Source organism: Chinchilla lanigera, unplaced genomic scaffold (genome assembly GCF_000276665.1).
Source record: "Chinchilla lanigera isolate Chin_1 unplaced genomic scaffold, ChiLan1.0 scaffold00045, whole genome shotgun sequence".
Lineage (NCBI taxonomy): Eukaryota > Metazoa > Chordata > Mammalia > Rodentia > Chinchillidae > Chinchilla > Chinchilla lanigera.
The window spans coordinates 9,332,555-9,350,821 of record NW_004955446.1 but is presented as its reverse complement, the minus strand read 5'-3'; the positions used below and the strand labels follow the sequence as shown (position 1 = coordinate 9,350,821).

Genomic DNA, 18,267 nt, shown 5'->3' with positions numbered 1-18,267 from the left:
ATTTACTGAAGAGGGAAGACCCACGCTGGCTGTGGGTGGCTTGTAGCCTGGATGGATTAAAAATGGAAAGAAGAAAGAAGTCTCACTGCTTCCTGCCTGCAATGCCATGAACTGTTTCTTCTCCGCCATGCCCCTCTGCCGTGCTGCCCTCACTTGAAGCCAGTTGACTATGGACTAAACCTCTACAGACTGAACTAAAGTAAAACCTTGCCTCTTCTAACTTGTGAATGCTGGGTACTACAGTCAGCTGGAGAGAGACTGCTATGTGAAGTATGTCAGCTGCAGGGTGTGCTCTAACAGGCTTAGCAGACTGAGGAGTCCAAGGTTTCAAGATATGCAAGAAACTGAATATGCATGGGGGGAAATTCCTGAATTTTTTGTAAAAAGTTGGCTCAAGATTAAATTTTCAGCAGTTTGAGGGCCAAGTGTCACACCCAGAAAACTCTATCTTGAGGGTTACGTTAGAATGGGGAGAGGATGGCTTCAAAGCGAGATTTGTGTGGGGAGAGATTCAGTGGGAACTGTGCTGAGGCCGTCCACCAGATGGGGAGAGGACAAGCGAGGCTGAAGTGGGGGTTGGGATGTGCGGGCATAGGTCTAGGGTCAGCGTGAATGAGAAGCCCCAGGAAGGTGACATTAGGCCAAGAAAGATGATTCGTAGTGTGCATCCTTGACAACAGCAAACTCAGACAGATCTTTCCTTCCGTGTGTATTTCCCAGATATGAAGGGAGTCTGTCTTATGTCTAGAAGGGGAAACGCAGGAAGGAAATCTACATGAGGCAGGAACCAGCAGAGCCATTGAACGATTCTTGAACAGTTTCAGAATCCTACCATCTGGTCATACCTTGTTCAAGACAGGGATATAATGGCAGAACTGGTGGTTTTATTTTGTGATTTTTTAGGGTTTTTTTTCTGGGGTTTTTTTGTTGTTGCTGTTTTTTGCAGCACTAACCTTTGACTCCGCTCCTGTTCTTGCTTTTCTCTGGCTTTGGTCCACTTTCTTTGGCCCTTCTTCCGGAAAATGGGTCAGAATCTTTGCCCACTCCTCCTACTGAAGTCTGCCTTCAGGCCAGGGCCCAGTATGGGACAATCTACTATGACAGCTTGTCCTGCTGCTCAGCGAGCCTTACTTCTGGCCCAACTGTCACCCACTTGGTAGCAGAATGACCTTCCCTTGCAGCTCTGGCCTGTCCTATTCCACAAGAAAGGAAATTCATGGCATTGGAAATAGAAGTTCCTATTTATTTATGTTAAAAGTCTATCTTAACATAGACTTTTAACAATTCAGGATGAAAATGATTTACTGTACTGTGCTATTAGTAACTATGTTCTCGAAAAAATAAATTAGCAATTTCAGTTTTTCTTTCAAAATGAAACTTAAAAGATCATAGAGCCCCATCTGGTGTTCAGGAGTTTCCTTGGATGAAGAAAGAGTAACAATCTGCAGAATATCTTATGAAAACAAATGACATTTCACAGTATGATGTAGTTACTGACATGTGGGAATGCAGTAGGTATTACCTATAAGATTGCTTTTATTAATGCACTGGAATAAGGGATGGTTAAATGATTAATGCAAGTATTAATGTTAACACAGTACAGTCACAAGCAGAAGGGAGTCTCTGTGACGTGCTGTGTCATTTCAGTAGGCTTGGAGCCCACCCCTCAGTGTGTAGTGTGCTCTTGTCCTACTAGACCACTTGCTGCCCCTGGGGTCAGTGTGAAAAGTTACCAGACTTCTCTGAAGATTTCTCCACTCAAAGAGCAAATAGAGCGCAATGCCAGCAAGCCAGAGCTGTGCTATGGGATTCATGCTCTTCATGTTCAACAGCAAGTTCTCAAAATGCCCACTAAGATAAAGCAGCTTCTCTTTCATCTGCAATGACAGCAGAGCAAAAAGGTTGATCAGAAGCATCTTTCTGCAGGGTTTGTGTCAGAGCAGGAAATGTTTCTAATGCAGGACTCTACCAGTTGCTAGAGTGGTTTCCCCAATAGGGCATGGAGTTTTCCTTCTAGAAAGGTGTCTAAGGACCACACACTCTCATTTATATAGGACAGTGACTCTTTTTTCAAAATATATAAGAGCCTTATTGTGACATAATTCGTGTACTACACAGGTTTCCCATATAAAGTGTATGATTTGATTATTTTAGCATAGTCACAGAGCTATGAACCGTCATCAAAATCAATTGTGAAAGGTTTTTATCACCCCAGAAAAGAACTCCCATCAGCATTTACTCCTCTTTGCTCCTCTTTCTCTAACTGCCCCCAGGTAACCACGAACACCCAGTCTCCATAGATTCACCTGTACTGAACATTTCAGATAAAATGAATCATATCATATATGGTCCTTTACGCCTGGGTTCTTTTACCTAGCATATTCTCTTTAATGTTCACCCACACTGTAGAATGTATCGGTACTTTATCACGTTTTATGGGGGAATAATATCCCACCATGTGGATATGCCACATTTTATTTCTCCATCCACAGATGGTGAACACTTGGACTGTTCTGACACTTTAGCTATTATAACTAATGCTGCTCTCAACATTTGTGCGCACTGTTTTATGTAAACTTCAGTGTTCATTTCTCTTGAGGGTATAGCCAAGAGAGGAATTGAGGGGTCAGTTTGAGGAACTGCCAGACTGTTTTCCAAGAAGGTTTCATCATTTGATTTTTCTTTCAGTAGTGTATGAAGATCATGAATACTTTCAATTGTATTTAAATATGCATAATGTAAACATCTCCTTCGTATTCACTTTAGGTATATGGTTCAATAGGGTCAAGTACACTCACATTTTTGTGCAGCCAATTTCCAGAACTCTTTTCACTTGTGAAACTGAAACTGTCTGCCTATGAATTCCCCATTTCCTCTTCCCCCACCCTATGGCAACCTCCATTCTACTTTATGCCTCTGTCAAGTAAACTACTCTAGATACCTCCTGCATGTAGAATGACATCGTATTTTTCTTTTGGGGACTAGTCTATTCCACCTAGTTTAGTGTCCTGAAATGTTATCCATATAGTAACATGAATCAAATTTTCCTTTTTCTACAGTTAAAAAACTGCTACTGCATGTGTATATCATGTTTTATTTATCCATTCATAGGTCTATGGTCACCTGTTTCCTTTTTCTCTATTTTTCATTATGCTGCTATGAACACGAGTGCACCAAGGACAGTGAATCTTACCCTTTCATATGCATGAGAAACCCGAGCAACCTGTTAAAATATGGAACCATTACCCCATCACCGTTTCAAGTTCAGAATGTTTTGGCTGGAGTTTAGACGGTTTCAAGCATTTCAGGTGATTCCAGTGCAGGTGGGGTGCCAGTGCCATGAAATTAGGATAGAGGAGCATTCCTCTTGGCCCCTCAAGTGGAATCTGGTTTGCACCCTCTCTCTGCTGCCTCTTTGACCTGCACATCAAAAAGGGGGCAAACAGTTAGCTTTGGTTTTCCCCTTCTTTCTTTACACATTGTTCTAAAAATCCTTCCAAGATTCTACTTCATGACACCAAGAGAACCTGAAGCAAAAAGTCATGCATAGAGGAGTGTCTTGCTGTGCCTGGGACGGCTTTTAGAAAGGTACGGCTTTCAGGATGAGGCATGAGGAAGCCTAAAATAGAGATGTGCTGGACCATGGCACGGTGCTCATTCAACGTAGGAGCAATGCTGCCTCTGCCAGACAGAAATCAGAAAGGTTATAAGGGGGAAATAAGAACACAGTCAGAGCTTCTAGAAAGTATTCACTGACTGGTTGCTGAAAACATGTGTGCCAAAAGTATTGACAGCAGACAATGGGTAAGGGACAGGTGTCCAAGCCTGGAAGCTACATCAGTAACCTATTTAGCAGGGGATCCTTGTCAAATTTGACAGTCAACTTGCTGTGTGACCTTGGGCTACTTATCTGATCTTGCTGAACCTCACTGTCCTGCTACACAGTAAACTGGTAGCAGTCTTCAAAGTTTTATAAGGAAGACAGTTTCTAAAGCATCGCTGACTGGCTTCCTGGCTTCCCACAGATACTGACATGTGTGAATGGGAGACAAAGATTTCTCTTTTAATATGCTGAGGTACTGGGAGACAGCAGCCGCACAGTCTCCTGAGTTAGTAGATGAATAAAGTTGACAGCGGTTGTCTGTGTGGTTATGATCTTCAAATACCCATGACATTTTTAAGTGCAGAGAAAACACACAAGTGTTTGAAGACACTGATTCACCTGGATAGAGAGTTATATACTGCACAGTAAGCTTTCATTTTTCCTAAATCTAAACAACTAAATGATAAAATACTAATGATTGTGATTTTGTCCTTGAATATCTCATTTTATGAAAACTTGGACCAGCCTCAATGACAACCAGTGGAACACTTAGAACCTTTTATGTCTATAAATCTGTGATTCTCCATAGAGGTACAGCTGTCATCATGGCCATCTTGATGAATTTTAAGCAGCCCCAAATCTCACAGACTCTTTGGAATCATGAAAAAGATGCTTTCAGTAGGTTTACTGACAGTGTTAAATCTTGGCCATCACTTCCAATTAGTTAACCTGATAAAAGCTTATGGTATATGCTGTGATTACTTATAATATAGAACCTACAAGTTATCTAGGACAAAACAGTAGCTCCCTTCTGCCGGGGAAATGGAGAAGCAGAAAAGTCTATAGGTTAGTCATTCGCATTTTGGCTCTGCCACTTACTAGCCCAGCGAGGAATGGTTGAACAAATTACACAGCTCCTTTGTGCTTTCATTTTATTATCAGTAAATTGGAGAAAATAATAGCACCTACTCGTGGATACAATGAGTTATGAAAGTACAAAGTGCTTTGAATGGCTCCAATAACAAGCTCTCAATAAATGCTGACTTCTTGTTACTATTACTGTAGCACTTGCCAATTTGTTTGGTACTTTTACCCACATTTTCTTACTTGAGCCTCATCATAAACTTGTAAGATAAGTAAGGCAAATGTCATAAATAAGAAAAGTAGATTAGAAGTGTGACTTGCTTAGGTCTAGCTAGTAAGTCATTATAATTTGGTTGATAATTTATCCTTCTTACCATATTAGGGTCTCCTTTCCAGCCACTCTGGGAAAATGGTGCTGTTATAATATGGTATTCTTTTCCTGGAACACCATCTTGTGAGGATTTGAGTTCCAGATTGAGGTACAGAAGTAGAGCGTATCCTGGTGTTTGTAATCAAGTGGCATTTTACTGACTTCAAGTTGTACACCAGTATAGTGACCTGATCCCCAGATTAAAAGAGTCACATTTGATAAATGCTTCTGCAAATTACCACCTTTTAACAATGGCTATGTCTTTTCTGATAACTTACAAGTTTAGTGCCTTCCAGAACACGCTAACACATGAGGTTGGGGAAAGAGATGAGAGAAATGAACCTGTAAATAATAATACCTTGGTAACAAATTCTGAAGTTATTTTTCCCCAGTTTCATCTAGGGCTCTTGACTTCTTCCGTGGGTTCCTAGTGTCTTGTGACATGAAGCATCTTCCCATTAGTACAAAGAAAATCCCCCCAAAAGGTGCAAATACAGTAGTTATGATATCTAAGCAGCAGTTGCACTACTTAGATCCAAACTTGCCCTCCTTCAAACCTGGCTCCAATTGTTGAAAAGCAAGCATTCGAGCCTTATAAATAGTACAAACAGAGCTCTGTGGATGTCAGATTGCCTTAGCTCTAGATAAAATAACGCAGGCTATAAGAGAACTACATAATCATTGTCCAGAGATACAAAATGAAAGAGATATATAAAGCAAAGACAGTTCAAAATAGCCACATCTATTTTCTAGTGCATGGCTCTAATGATGTTTCCCTTAGTGAAATCTGGTAGTTACTCACTTTGATTTTTAACAACAGAATAGTTACCAAAATTCTAACTCACATTTAGTCATCTGATCAAATAGTGTAATAATTAAAAATTTTGACTCTTGAGAGCTGATTTTTGCTGCCTTAACTTCAAAACTATTTAGGAAAATATAATATTTCTAGATTATGTGAGCAATTATGGCATAGATGCAAAGTATTAATCTATTCTTTCTCCTTTAGACCCAAAAGTTGAGATGAAACCACCTGATTTAATCATTTCCAACCCATCTGGTCCTCTGAGATAGGGCCAGATGTAACCAGACAGATTTATAGGGTGTAAAATTCAGAATGAATTAGAAAGCCTTTCTGTGTTCAGCCCCACACATCCTAAATCAACATCCCCTGCATGACTAGAGCAATCTCTGGCTGGCCTGGTGGGGAAGTTGTCATGGAAACTGATGGCAAGCTCTGCCAGTGGAATGTGAAAGCAAACAATAGAGTGATAAGATGCTGTGTACAGCAGCAGACTGAGGTTGCTTCTGCGCAGGTACAGGGACACAACAGACTTGCGAGACCATCCCTTGCAAATTTGGCTGCCCATTTGAAATAAACCAAGTTATCGGTTTAAAATCAGTGCTGCTGGTATATAGCTGAAGCTATGGAAAAATCAGCACCGAGTAGATTGTCTCAGTGATATACAAAAGCCCAGAGGTCTATTACACTGACATCCTTCAAAAATACCCTAAAGGAAACTGAAGCAGGCTTTAAGTAACACCTATGGCTCTTCAATGCCACCTTGTGTCCTACCAGATACTGAAAATTTACTGAAGCCCCTTCAGAACCACCCCGGGGCAGCTAGCTACACACAGAAAATGCTGGAGCTGGGTTATAGCACAACATGACAGGCTTATTTTCAGGAGAATATGCACATAATGTCTTCTAACCCTTAAGAGGATGAAAAATGAAAGCAACTTTGGTAGAACGCGAAACTGGGATAAGAAACAAATGCTGAATAATGCCAGTTTTAGAAATGATTGCACGTGGCTCCATGAGAGGTCTGGTGTGGGAGGAAGCAACAGCAAAGATAGGGTCACTGTTAAGGATTCTCAATGTTGTTATTACTACATTTTGCAAAGGAATATTCTAAAATATGTTCAGCTATGTTGATAGCACAAATGAATCAGTAGGGAAAAATGAAATGTGTATCACTGATTCTGCTTTCATAGCTATTTTGTTCATGGTCAAGGGGTAGCAAGATGGTAGCATTTCTCCAGCGGCATCTCAAGCCCACCGTGATCTCTCAGCCAAAGTACACATGGCTGAGCCATCATCCCCTTGTTACCATTCACACCATATCCAATTCCCGCTTAATTTCAAAAATGTGAAATGATCGAGCTGTGTTTCTGTGTGTTTCCTCCAGGGTTTGAGTTTTTCGAAACAAGTGCCAAGGATAATATTAATGTCAAGCAAACATTTGAGCGCCTTGTGGATATCATCTGTGACAAAATGTCAGAGAGTTTGGAGAGCGACCCAGCCATCACTGCCGCAAAGCAGAGCACAAGACTCAAAGAAACGCCTCCTCCGCCACAGCCCAACTGCGGCTGTTAATGTCTACACACACACACACACACACACACACACACACACACACACACACACACACACGGGCAGCTCCAGAGGGCTCTGGTTGCCAAGAAACAGCATTTATAAATGGTCTATTAGCCTTCACTTATACTGCCTAATAATTATTTGAAGGAAGTCTTTGATGTCAATGGCCCGTACACGCATTCAAATCTTGGGAGATTGATTCTGTTTATATGTGGCAAATATGTGATCTCAAATACGTAAGGACTATCCATCTATAAACATCTGGTACTTGCATGTGACTTGTTTTTTACTTGTCTTAAAGGCTCTTTTCTTTTTTCCAAATTTTCTCTTAGTTACACTACTGCTGAGATCTCAACGAATAATTGACAACTGACTTGTGTGTCAGAGATTCAAATTATGCTATTTACTTGTTAGGATGATGATGAAGGAATTGCTGTTATGTGTATGTGTGTGTGGGGTATATCAGGAGACTTTTGCTTTCCTCTTAACTGAAAAGCAAAGGGAGTGTTTGCTCTTGATTAGGGACACTGTCATAGTTCACTATGAGGAAATGTATCGATTTTCCACTCATTGACAACCAAGGAAACCACTGACTTTAAAGAAATTGAAATATTGTTTTTAAGGCCCTTACAAGTTTCCTTAAGTCATTAACATTGACCTGACTGGAAGTAGGTTTAAACAGTAATTTTAGTGTATATGTTAAATAAGCAAATACCCTACCCAGGTCTGCACTTTCCGATGAGTCTCCCCAACTTTCTGAATATTTTAGAGCACTGAACAAGCAGATGTATACTGAATGAAAGCCAGTTATGCTGGCTGAGGAATTCCAAGGCCTGTGTTCCCAGATTTCTTTAATGATTCTCCCCATCCCCATAACACACACTGCCACCACCACAGCCGCCACCACCACCATCATTTTCTGGAAACCACCAGCTCTGGAAACAGGCATTAGGTTGAAGCTTGTTAGGGCTCCTATTCCTGTAGGATGTTGATTTGCTTCCCCAAACACTGCCCCATGATTAAACCTCAACTATGTTCTTCTACCTACTTAGAAGCTGTAGAGAACCTCGTTGGTCTCTCGTTGTACCCCGGAGAGAAACGGCGATGGGTATGAGAAAAAGGACTGCCCCCAAACAGTAAAGCGTTTTATACCCGGGAGAGGTTGGTTAATTTTTGTCTCGCTGCCCAGCAACCAGTTAACAAGTTACAAAGGCTTGTTTACTTGGAGGGGCTTGTTTACTCCGAGGAGCTCCCGTGATTTTAGGCTGGCTTTATCCTGCACGTGTAATTATTTTCCAGCTTCAGCGGCTCCCAACAAGAAGCTACTTGAGTAATATTTCATTGGATCCCAATTTGAAGATGATTTTCATACAAAATTTTTTCAATCACGCATATCGCCTATATGTCACTAAAAATGTTTACATTAAACAGCTTCAGAGCTGAGAGCGATAGAAGCATTTAGGATTAATACCAGTTTGAGAGAACCAGAAAAATTTTTGAGCATCCATATTTTTATCCCAGATATCCTGAAGACATGTATAAATAGCAAGCAAACAACAATTTCCACGACCTTTGTAGAGCACCGGCGGGGAACTCAGGATTTACGTCAATGTCTAGCGTTATTTACAGCTAGGATTTTAGGAGGGCAGCAGGTAATGTTCAGCAAATTTATGAGGACAGTTCCATTAGGTGGGCTTCCTTTTTTTTCTTGGTCATTATATTAAATGTTTCCCTTTCTTTTCAAAAATAGGAAAGATTTTCGTAAAAATATAGGTTGCAAGGTTATTATGCAAAAGTTTTGATAGAAAAATAAATATAAATATATCTCTGGAGAAATACTTCCATAAGTCAGGGAAATAGCCCCCACACACTATTAATAACATAAAAGATGAAAATTATGGTGAAGAGCACTTGGAGTGTTTTAAGCATATCCATGTTATTTCTCATCTTCTTAGTTTCAGATTCACTAATTGACCATAAATTTCTACTTTGGCTCCCTGCAAGGCAAGCTTAACTTATAGAGAAAAAAATATTTAATGTTTTATTAGATTTTAATAGGGCAGCCAGCTTCACAAATGCAGAAATTAAAATGAAGAGAAAAAATAAGCAGGGGGCATAAAGAAGAGATTGACCTGCCGTGGTAGTCTGTTAGCATGACATTATCGTGCTTTTATAACTTGAGCCAGAACATGGCCATATTAAGTGAAATAAGCTGTTAAGTTTACTTTTCCCATCTACTGTGAGGTAGTAAAAGTGGGAAATCCTTCTCTTTCTTCCTCATAGCCCCTGTCCCATACATAACTCACATGGAAAAGCCCTAGATCGGATATTTCAGATGAACCTTAATATGTATATTGTTTTACTGTGGAAAACAAAATGAGAAAGGGTGAAAAAGGGAAACAGCCAACTTTGAAAACTCTTTCCCCAAAGAACTGATTGCTATTAGAATTAATTGACCTTTGGACCAGGAGAGCAGAATTAAGTGCCCACTTGTACTGTCAAATGTCCTAAAGTTGGACCTCTCTGTGTGCCGGTCAGAAAGAGTGCTACAATAATGGCCTACTCATTACTGCAAAGGAACACCCAATACTTTGTCCTTTTCAAACCCCATGGGAGTAGAGCCTTCCTAATTGATTCTCAGTTCTGAAGCACCCATTCTGCTGTGAATTTCATTCCAAGTAACTCAATGAAGTTTCCAGAAACAGTTATCAGAGAGTTCAAAAACAGAGCACCTCTATTCCTGACAGAGAAAGAATGCTCTTTACTCATAATTGCATCCAGATATCTTGCCTTTAAAGTAAAAATTTGGCAAATAGAGAAAACAGCCTAGGGTTCGTTAAGTGAGCTTCTATTGGCATTGAGTTGAATTATTTACAAATTGTAGCACTTTGCCCAAGGTTTTCCAGCCTTTTGGCCACTAGACATATGTACACACATACACACTACCCCTCCACTTGCCGACAACCTAAATGTCTACAGGTCATCTTTTCACCAATGACCTAACTAAATTTTTATTTAAAGGAACAAGACACATTTTAAAAATATGTGTTAGTTTGTAAATCCTGGACATCATCTCTTGTTCTCTTTGATGTAGTTAAATTAGAAATTCAAGAATGATTTTTCTCTTCCCCTGCTACACATCACCTGGCCACCCCCACTTCTCAAAATAGGTTTATGAATAAACCCTGACTACTTCATGGAGATGCTTCCAAGAACTTTGGTGTTAGTACATCCCTTCCCTTTCCTAATGCAAGTGAGAAATTGGATGAAAAATTGTTTCATTGAATTAGTCGTCTGTGGAGTGAATCAGCATTGCAAACTTTGGGAATATGAATGGGCACAGAAGGTGCATGAGGTGTTGTTAAGCCCTAAGATGATAGGTTAACCACTGGCTTCACATCCATGGGCTCAGAAGAATTACTTCAAAACAATGAATCAGTTCATTGTTGTTATCCCCACTAAGCAGCTTCTACTGCCATCATGAACTTCTAATGACTTTAAGAAGTAAGAGGTTCACATAGTTCCCCCTTTGGGTCACTTTCAATTCAGTATCTTTTGCTACCTGGTAAAAAAATGCTAAGATTTTTATTTGGAAAAAGGGCTGTAGTGATGCCTTCATTTTTGGAAAGCTGTAGCATTGTGATGATAAATGTAAAATATAAATCCAACAAAATTACAACTCAAATTATAGACGATAACAATGCACTCAGTAAACAAATGTATATTTCCCTTCATTCTTACCCAGATCAATTATAGGTCTTTTGTTTATTTAGCACATTAATCATGTTTATGAGCCAATTTAAACTTCCAATTGTAACAGCTTTGCTGATAGACATTCAGGTATACAATGGTCTTTTGAAATATCAAAATGCATTCTATTATTAACTGAATTTCCATGAAGCAACATTAATTCATAATCAATGGTTCACTGTGATGTGTTTTATCCATATGTATCTGAGTGCATGGCTGAGGTTGTCCTACAATCTTTTAGTTAACTGTGTAGTATTTGTGGACCTGTATTAAAAATGTATCCAAACTCTACCAAGACGAGGTAGCAGCTGCATGTGAAAAACTGTGGCATCAATCCTAACATCATGGCCAACACTATTTTAGACCAACAAATTAGTCTGTTGATAATGTTCATGGCATGGTCAGAATGCTCAATCAGATGTTTTTGGTGCAGCATATGTGGGAGCTAGCCAGTCTGTCTGATGAACCCTTTCTCTCTAAATGACAGATTGCATGAGGGTCCCTGTCACTCTGTTCTTGGGTGTGTATTGAGAAGCCATGCTCACATGGCCTTGCTAACCACTTTGTTAAATGCAGCCTCTCTAGCTCCACTCACCTCTTCCTGTTTGTGAACGCTACCTGCCCTTTAATAGTTTGCCAATAAAATGTTGACATCTTGCTGATGTACTAAACCTTTTAATATTAGGGCCAGTATTTTGGATTGCTTTCTATTTTACATGAATTTTTGACCAAAGTTAGTTGCAGACATCAGCCTATTTTATCCCTGAATTCACTGGAACAAATTGAATAGAAGATCATGTTAATGACCAAACCACCCCCACAAAAATGTCTTTACCCCTAAAAGGCCATAGATTCTAGAAATACAGTATCCCCTAAGGGGGCACAAACAGATTGATGAGATTTACCGAAAATGTATTTAACTATTGCTATGGGTATTTCATAAATAAATGCATTTTTAAAACCTGCCTAGAAATGCTCAACACACTAGTTAAATCATGGTTCCCTTTGGTCGATGGAAATATTTGCTCTTGGGCCACACAGTGCTACAATTCCCAACACACACTTACAACCAATGATACCTTTCTTAGTAAAGGGAAAATTCCATCTATGGTGCTTTCTCCATGCTAAGGAAAAGGGAGCATTTGCTACGTGCCAACTGAAACTCACATCTTGTTTTAAAAGGACTGTGAAATAGATTCTTCACACTGATTCTATTAGTCCAGGTCTATGCCTGTATGGATCCCCATTAAACAGAGAGGGTGGAGAGAAAATACATTCTGCAAGCACTCTAGACAGTAGAAATGAATGGTTTCAAAGCCTCACACAGAGCTTGAGTGTTAAGATCAGATCACCTGGCTAGTGGACAAACTGAACTTTCTCTTTGTGTCTTTCTGTCCTATTTCCTGATTTTTTTTTAAATCATTTCATTTTTAAAGCACTATCCTCATGGAACAACAAAACCAAGAAAAGGAATTGAGACTCAAGTTTCACCGTTTATCTCCTTTCAGCAACTATTGTTGCCTTTGGGAGTTACCAATGTATTTCATTTACCTGTGTTCATATCTCCCTTCACTGTGGACAACTGAGAGTTGGCTGTGGCTTTGTCACTTAATAAAATATTTCCATACCATGTTGTTTGGAGCTAAGGATTGCTTAGTTTCGTGAATGCTGTTCTTACAGATGCAGGTGGTGTATGAGACAGATAGAAAACTGGCTTTTCAGGGACATAAGCATGACCTACATCTGACTGTTGGTTCCATAGTCTTTGTCAAAGTGAAGTCTGGGGATGTCTGCTGTGTCACTGTGATGACTTCCCACACATAATCTCATCATCCCTAGGAGGTGTGCTGAATGAGAACTGTCCTGTAATTCCTGTTAATATATTGTTAATGTCAGATGTGACGTGATACAGTTGGACTGTCCAAATGTACAACTATTTAATGGTGTTTGTAGAACTGAAATGTCTTAAATGTTGCATGAAATATGTTCTAAAAATAGACTTTTTTTCTATTTTTCAAAACCTCAGAATTGAGGGTTCATGGGCCAATAAGTGCAATATTTAATGACTTACTCAGTGTATATAAACTAGTGTGAAAGAGTGAATTATAATGAACGTGTGACATACTTCGATGGCTGTGTGCTTATTCAAATGAATTCTTGTAGCCGTATTTGTCTAGTGGTGCAATTTATACAGTAAATATCTTATTGGTGTCATGTGAAATTCCTCTGTGCCTAATTTAAAGTAATTTTTTCTTAGAATACCAAATGTTTAGTATCTGCAACTATGTGTCAATTTTACATATTGAAATTGTGAGTTTTATTTTCCAGAAGAATGACTGTGAGCTTATTTTATAAGAGCCTTCCCTTCTATAATTCATAATTCTCCTTAAGCTTATTATGAGTGTACTTAGCAACTAATTTATATACCTAAGAAAAAATATGCATATAAGGAAGTCACTTTTTTTCTTCTCAAAAACATCAATCACATGTTCTGTCTACTAAGAATTTCCATTCTTGTATTTGTATGTACATTTTATTGTTACTCAACCTTGGGCTTTGTTTGCAGATTTAACAGTCAACAATGGGAATCTTAACATATCAATGTCTTTTTAGATTATACTGATGTTATATATTCACTTTTGATTCTCAGTTGTCCACACTGGTGATAATGGAAGAAAACTCAGCGTCCTTAATTCACTTTGGCATGTTATCATAGCCTTATCTATACATTCCTGAACCCCTTTGGTTAAACACACAATTGTTGGCCCAAAACTTCTCTGAGATGCAAAAATGAACACCTAATTTCTGGATTGCTAAAAACTACATAATTATGCGTATGAAGGTTAATGTAGGTCAACAATTTAAATTCTTACTTGCCATTTCAACTTTTAGAGTAAAGCCACATTCAAACATGTTATTCTGTTGTTGGGTTTTTTCTTTTCCTTTAGTTATCAGGGTAAGCTGTGATACACCTAGGAAGAAAAACAAGTTGCAGCGTATTCATTTATAACGTTGAAGTGCAGCTCGTTCTGAGAGCTGTGGAAGTCTGTACATGTGACACTGCCTTCGGTTCTCTCTATGGCCCTTGACTGGAAATTGACGTGTGAGGATGTGCCAACCCTACGAAATGGCTTTGGGCCGTGTGGCCAGTGTATGGCCCACACTGAACTGTGACTGAAAGTTGTACTCAGCTCTCTAAACCTACTGAAGAGGTCAAGGGAAGATGAGGAAGACAGAGATTAGTGACAACTTTGTGCCAAATTTTTTTAAAGGAAAGAAAAATGTAAGCAAGTAGCCAACATTAGGATGATTATTTAAAAGTGTGGTTAAATGTTTTGTTTGCTGTCACATCATTATTGAATGCTGTGTACTCGTTACTATGGGAATCAAATGTGGAAGAGGCATAGCTCCTGTCTCTAATGGGAGTAAGGAAAGAAATGCAAGGTGTAATTTAAATGCTAGGTTATGTCAGAATACAGGAGCACAGAGCTGGGAACCTCTAGGAACTGGAAGAGTGAGGAGCAGCTCCACTGATGAGGTCACATATAATCCCAGAAAGAATTAGATAGTGAGAAGACGGTGCCAGGCCGATAAGTGGGAGAGACCACAGTACATTCCCTGTGAATGGAAGGAGATTTGGCAGCTATAGATCACTGTTTTCTCAAAACAACCAGAGTGACCCTCTGAAAAACCTCTAATTGCCCCAGCTTAGCTCCCTGCATTTTGGTTTCCATTTGGAAGACAAGCTGCTATTTCATCACGCTCCTCTGTGCAGAGCTGCCTCACAATGAACCCTGAAACCCAATTGCTTTTAAGCCACATTAGAGCAATTAATGTAGACATTTGCCAGTGTACCAAACCTTGAGACATTATTTAACCTAATGTCACCCATGCAGATGTGTACCCAGAGATTTTTCTGAAGCTCCATGTTTCCTAAGAAGGGAATTAGGAAACACGTGATAAAGATCCCCCTTGTGACCGGGCACTTTGGGCTCCTTCTCAGTGACTGCGCTGTGGATCTCTTCTTGAGAAAATATTGAAAACAGCTTAATGCTTTCATATAGTGATTGTGATGTTTAGTTGAAAACTACTGCTGCATAGCGAATATTGTGACTCTTAATGTGTCCACAGGAGCTCTTGTCTGGGTTTAAAGCTATAAAATGTATTCACATTGTGAAGTTTTATCTTTATTGAAATTAATTGTGTAAAAATGGTATGTGCTCTATTAGATATTAAGTTTATATGTGAATTCTGTATGGAAAGTGGGTTTTGTTCTTTGAGTTTACCTTGTATTATTTTTTGAAGATTACAATAAATATCTAAGAGACTATATTCCTGAATTTCTTAGACTGGTGAATTTTTGAAAAATACCCTCCCACTGTCTGTTCACTTTTGATCTTCCAACATCTGTTTTCATTTCCTGTAATCTCCCCTTTCACCAACCAATCCCAGGGGCAACACTAATATGAACTGGAGGCAGAATGAATACATTTTTAGCTAGAGCTATAAGTATCCAACATATGAATTTATACTTAAGCATAGGACTAACTTACAATATTTATTACATTTTAAGAAAGTGAGCATTTTATCTGACCTGACTGACAGTGTTTTAGAACGACAGAGGCCTAGGATATAGGTCAAGAGTTGCTCAGGTTTTAAAAAGTCATCTCTGCTACCTGAAGGCCATCTGTTCCTGTATCAGAAGCCTGTGGTCAGTGATCATGTTAACAACTCACTGCCACAGTCTAGGAAAGGAGCAGTCAACAGGGAAAACACGTGGGTCGACTGTGTGAGTGATGTGGACATCACTTAATGCGTGGTGCTCGGTGCGGTGATGATTGCGGTGCTTTGCACTTTGACCAGGGTCTCAGGAAAGAGTGAAGTACCCAACTAGCAATCTAGTCCCATCACGGCACATCCATGAATAATTCGGAGATTCCTTAGCATCCTACATGTGTCAATGCCTCTAATTCCATAGAGTTTCTTCCAAATATACCTCACAGGACCATTTCCAGAAGTCTGTGCTGAGAGTAAACTCAGTGAAATGGTCTCAGAATGATGCACAGGGTCAAATTAGCATCCTGCACTAAACTCGGTGACAGAATGGCCCTTTACGAATATGGCCAAAGCCAGTAGCATGGAAGAAAGCAAAACTAAGGAAAAATAATAATAAATTAAGGAACTTCCAGTTACATTCTCAGCACATGTTTTCAAGTGGCTTCTGTATTGTTCATTTCTTGGTACACATGGAAACACATACAGCAAATTCCTGACCTTTAGTGAACTGTGATGGAGGGTAACAGGTAAGTTAATACATCACCACACTTTACAAACTTATGCCCCAATAATGTATTTAATAAATAATTGAAATAAGCATTAGAAATTTATTTCAACAGAGCTCACATAAAGATCTTCTTTGAAATGTTATAAAGTCTATATTTTTAGACTCTTGCTTACATTCAGATACACGAATAAAAACTGATAAAGGTCTCATCAGTGGCAGAAACCCAGAAAGACTACATCTATTTCCTGGTCATTCTGAAGTTCCTATGACTAAACTACATCCAGCAAATTTTAGCAAGAATACACCTCTACTGTCACTCTTCAGAAATATCCTCCTGGCTGTAAATTAATTTTTAAAAATAAAGCTACTACTTAGCTACTTCTTTCTCAATAGCATTGAGACAAGAGACCTGAACTAATATATCCACGACCTTCAGAAGATGCTAATTCATCTTCTCCTTGGTTTCTAATTGGACTTGAAAATGATCCCTTTTAAATAAAAGACCACATTCAGGCTCTGGTCTCTACAAACTTCTCAGGGACACTCTTCTGTTTCATTATTTCTCCACTGATTTCTCACCCACTACACATGTGGTCCAAAACAATCTTCGGTGGAGATGGGCTCATTATTGTTTCTTCCTAATCTACTGTAAATCTATTAACTCCTTCTGGCCTAGGGTTTCCTGTCATTAATTCTATATTCTAAGAAATTTTGGTTAAAATTCATATTATCAATTCAAAAGCATTTCCTCTCCAAAAGCAAACCTGCTCACTACATGAAAGGAAAGCAGAATGAATAAAAAACGTGACAGGCATGGGCTGAAGGAAAATTATAATTAATATTTCAAAACAATATCCTGTCAAAGAGGCAATTACAATACAGTTTGATTAACATCAGTGTGAATGTTAAACACAAGCTACTGTGTTTATGATGATAACCAGAATTCTGGGAGTGCCAAAAAAGGTGTGCAGGAGAGGATTCCCAGTGAGAGAGCAGCAGACTAGGAACCAGTATTCACTCCATTCATAGGTACCTGAGGAAGGCAAGCTCACCAAGGAGACTTAATATGGGAATAGAGTTGTAGTTTGAGTAAAGTTTGTCCTCTTTGAAGCTCATGGTGGAGTTGGATTCTCATTGTGTTGTATAAAAGGATGGAAAATTAATCCAGCTATGGTATTTTGAGGTAAGACCTTTGGGGTGCAGTTAGGATTCAATAAATTAATCAGAGTGGAGTCCCCAGGATTGAATATGGGTAGATTTATAAAAAGAAAAATCAGAGAGATGTGCACACCCCCTGCCTTTTGCCATGTGAGGCTCCGTAGCCTCTTAGGACCTGGCCAGCAGAAAGGCCAGCACTAAATGCAGCCCATTGACCTTGGGCCAAATTAAACCTTTTTTCTTTATAACTTTTCTGAACTGTGGGATTGTGCTATTAGGAACAGAAAACAGACTAAGACAAATGGCCAAAGAGATAGACAGAGAATTGAAAAGCAGTGAGACAGAAGAAGCCAAAAGAGGTGTAAATTTTGAAACAGGATCTACATTTTAATATAGACAGCACTCAAAATTTTCAATGAACTTCAAGGAGCAGTTTTAGAATGTGGTGAAGTACGTGGGAATGGTAAAGATAAAATGCTATATGTTCCTCTGAAACTCATGTGTGGATGGTGTGGTCCCCGGGCAATGGCACTATTGGAAGGGAGGTAATGGAAACATCGGAAGGTAAAGCCTAGTGGAAAGAAGCTAGGTCACTGGGCTCCATGCCCTTGAAAGGGATATAGGGACCTGGCCACTTTTCT

The 18,267-nt window shown here is 39.3% G+C and overlaps 1 protein-coding gene across 3 annotated transcripts in view; it reads left to right on the top strand.

Moving 5' to 3' along the window:
- Positions 1-15,524, top strand: part of Rab3c (RAB3C, member RAS oncogene family) — a 242,622-nt gene extending 227,098 nt beyond the window's left edge. For all 3 annotated transcript variants that reach the window (XM_013518392.1, XM_005392675.2, XM_013518391.1), the window contains one exon: positions 7,247-15,524. In XM_013518392.1, the coding sequence (XP_013373846.1) occupies positions 7,247-7,434 (188 nt within the window). In that variant the 3' untranslated portion in view covers positions 7,435-15,524. The remainder of the gene's footprint in view (positions 1-7,246) is intronic.
- Positions 15,525-18,267: the final 2,743 nt, after the last annotated feature.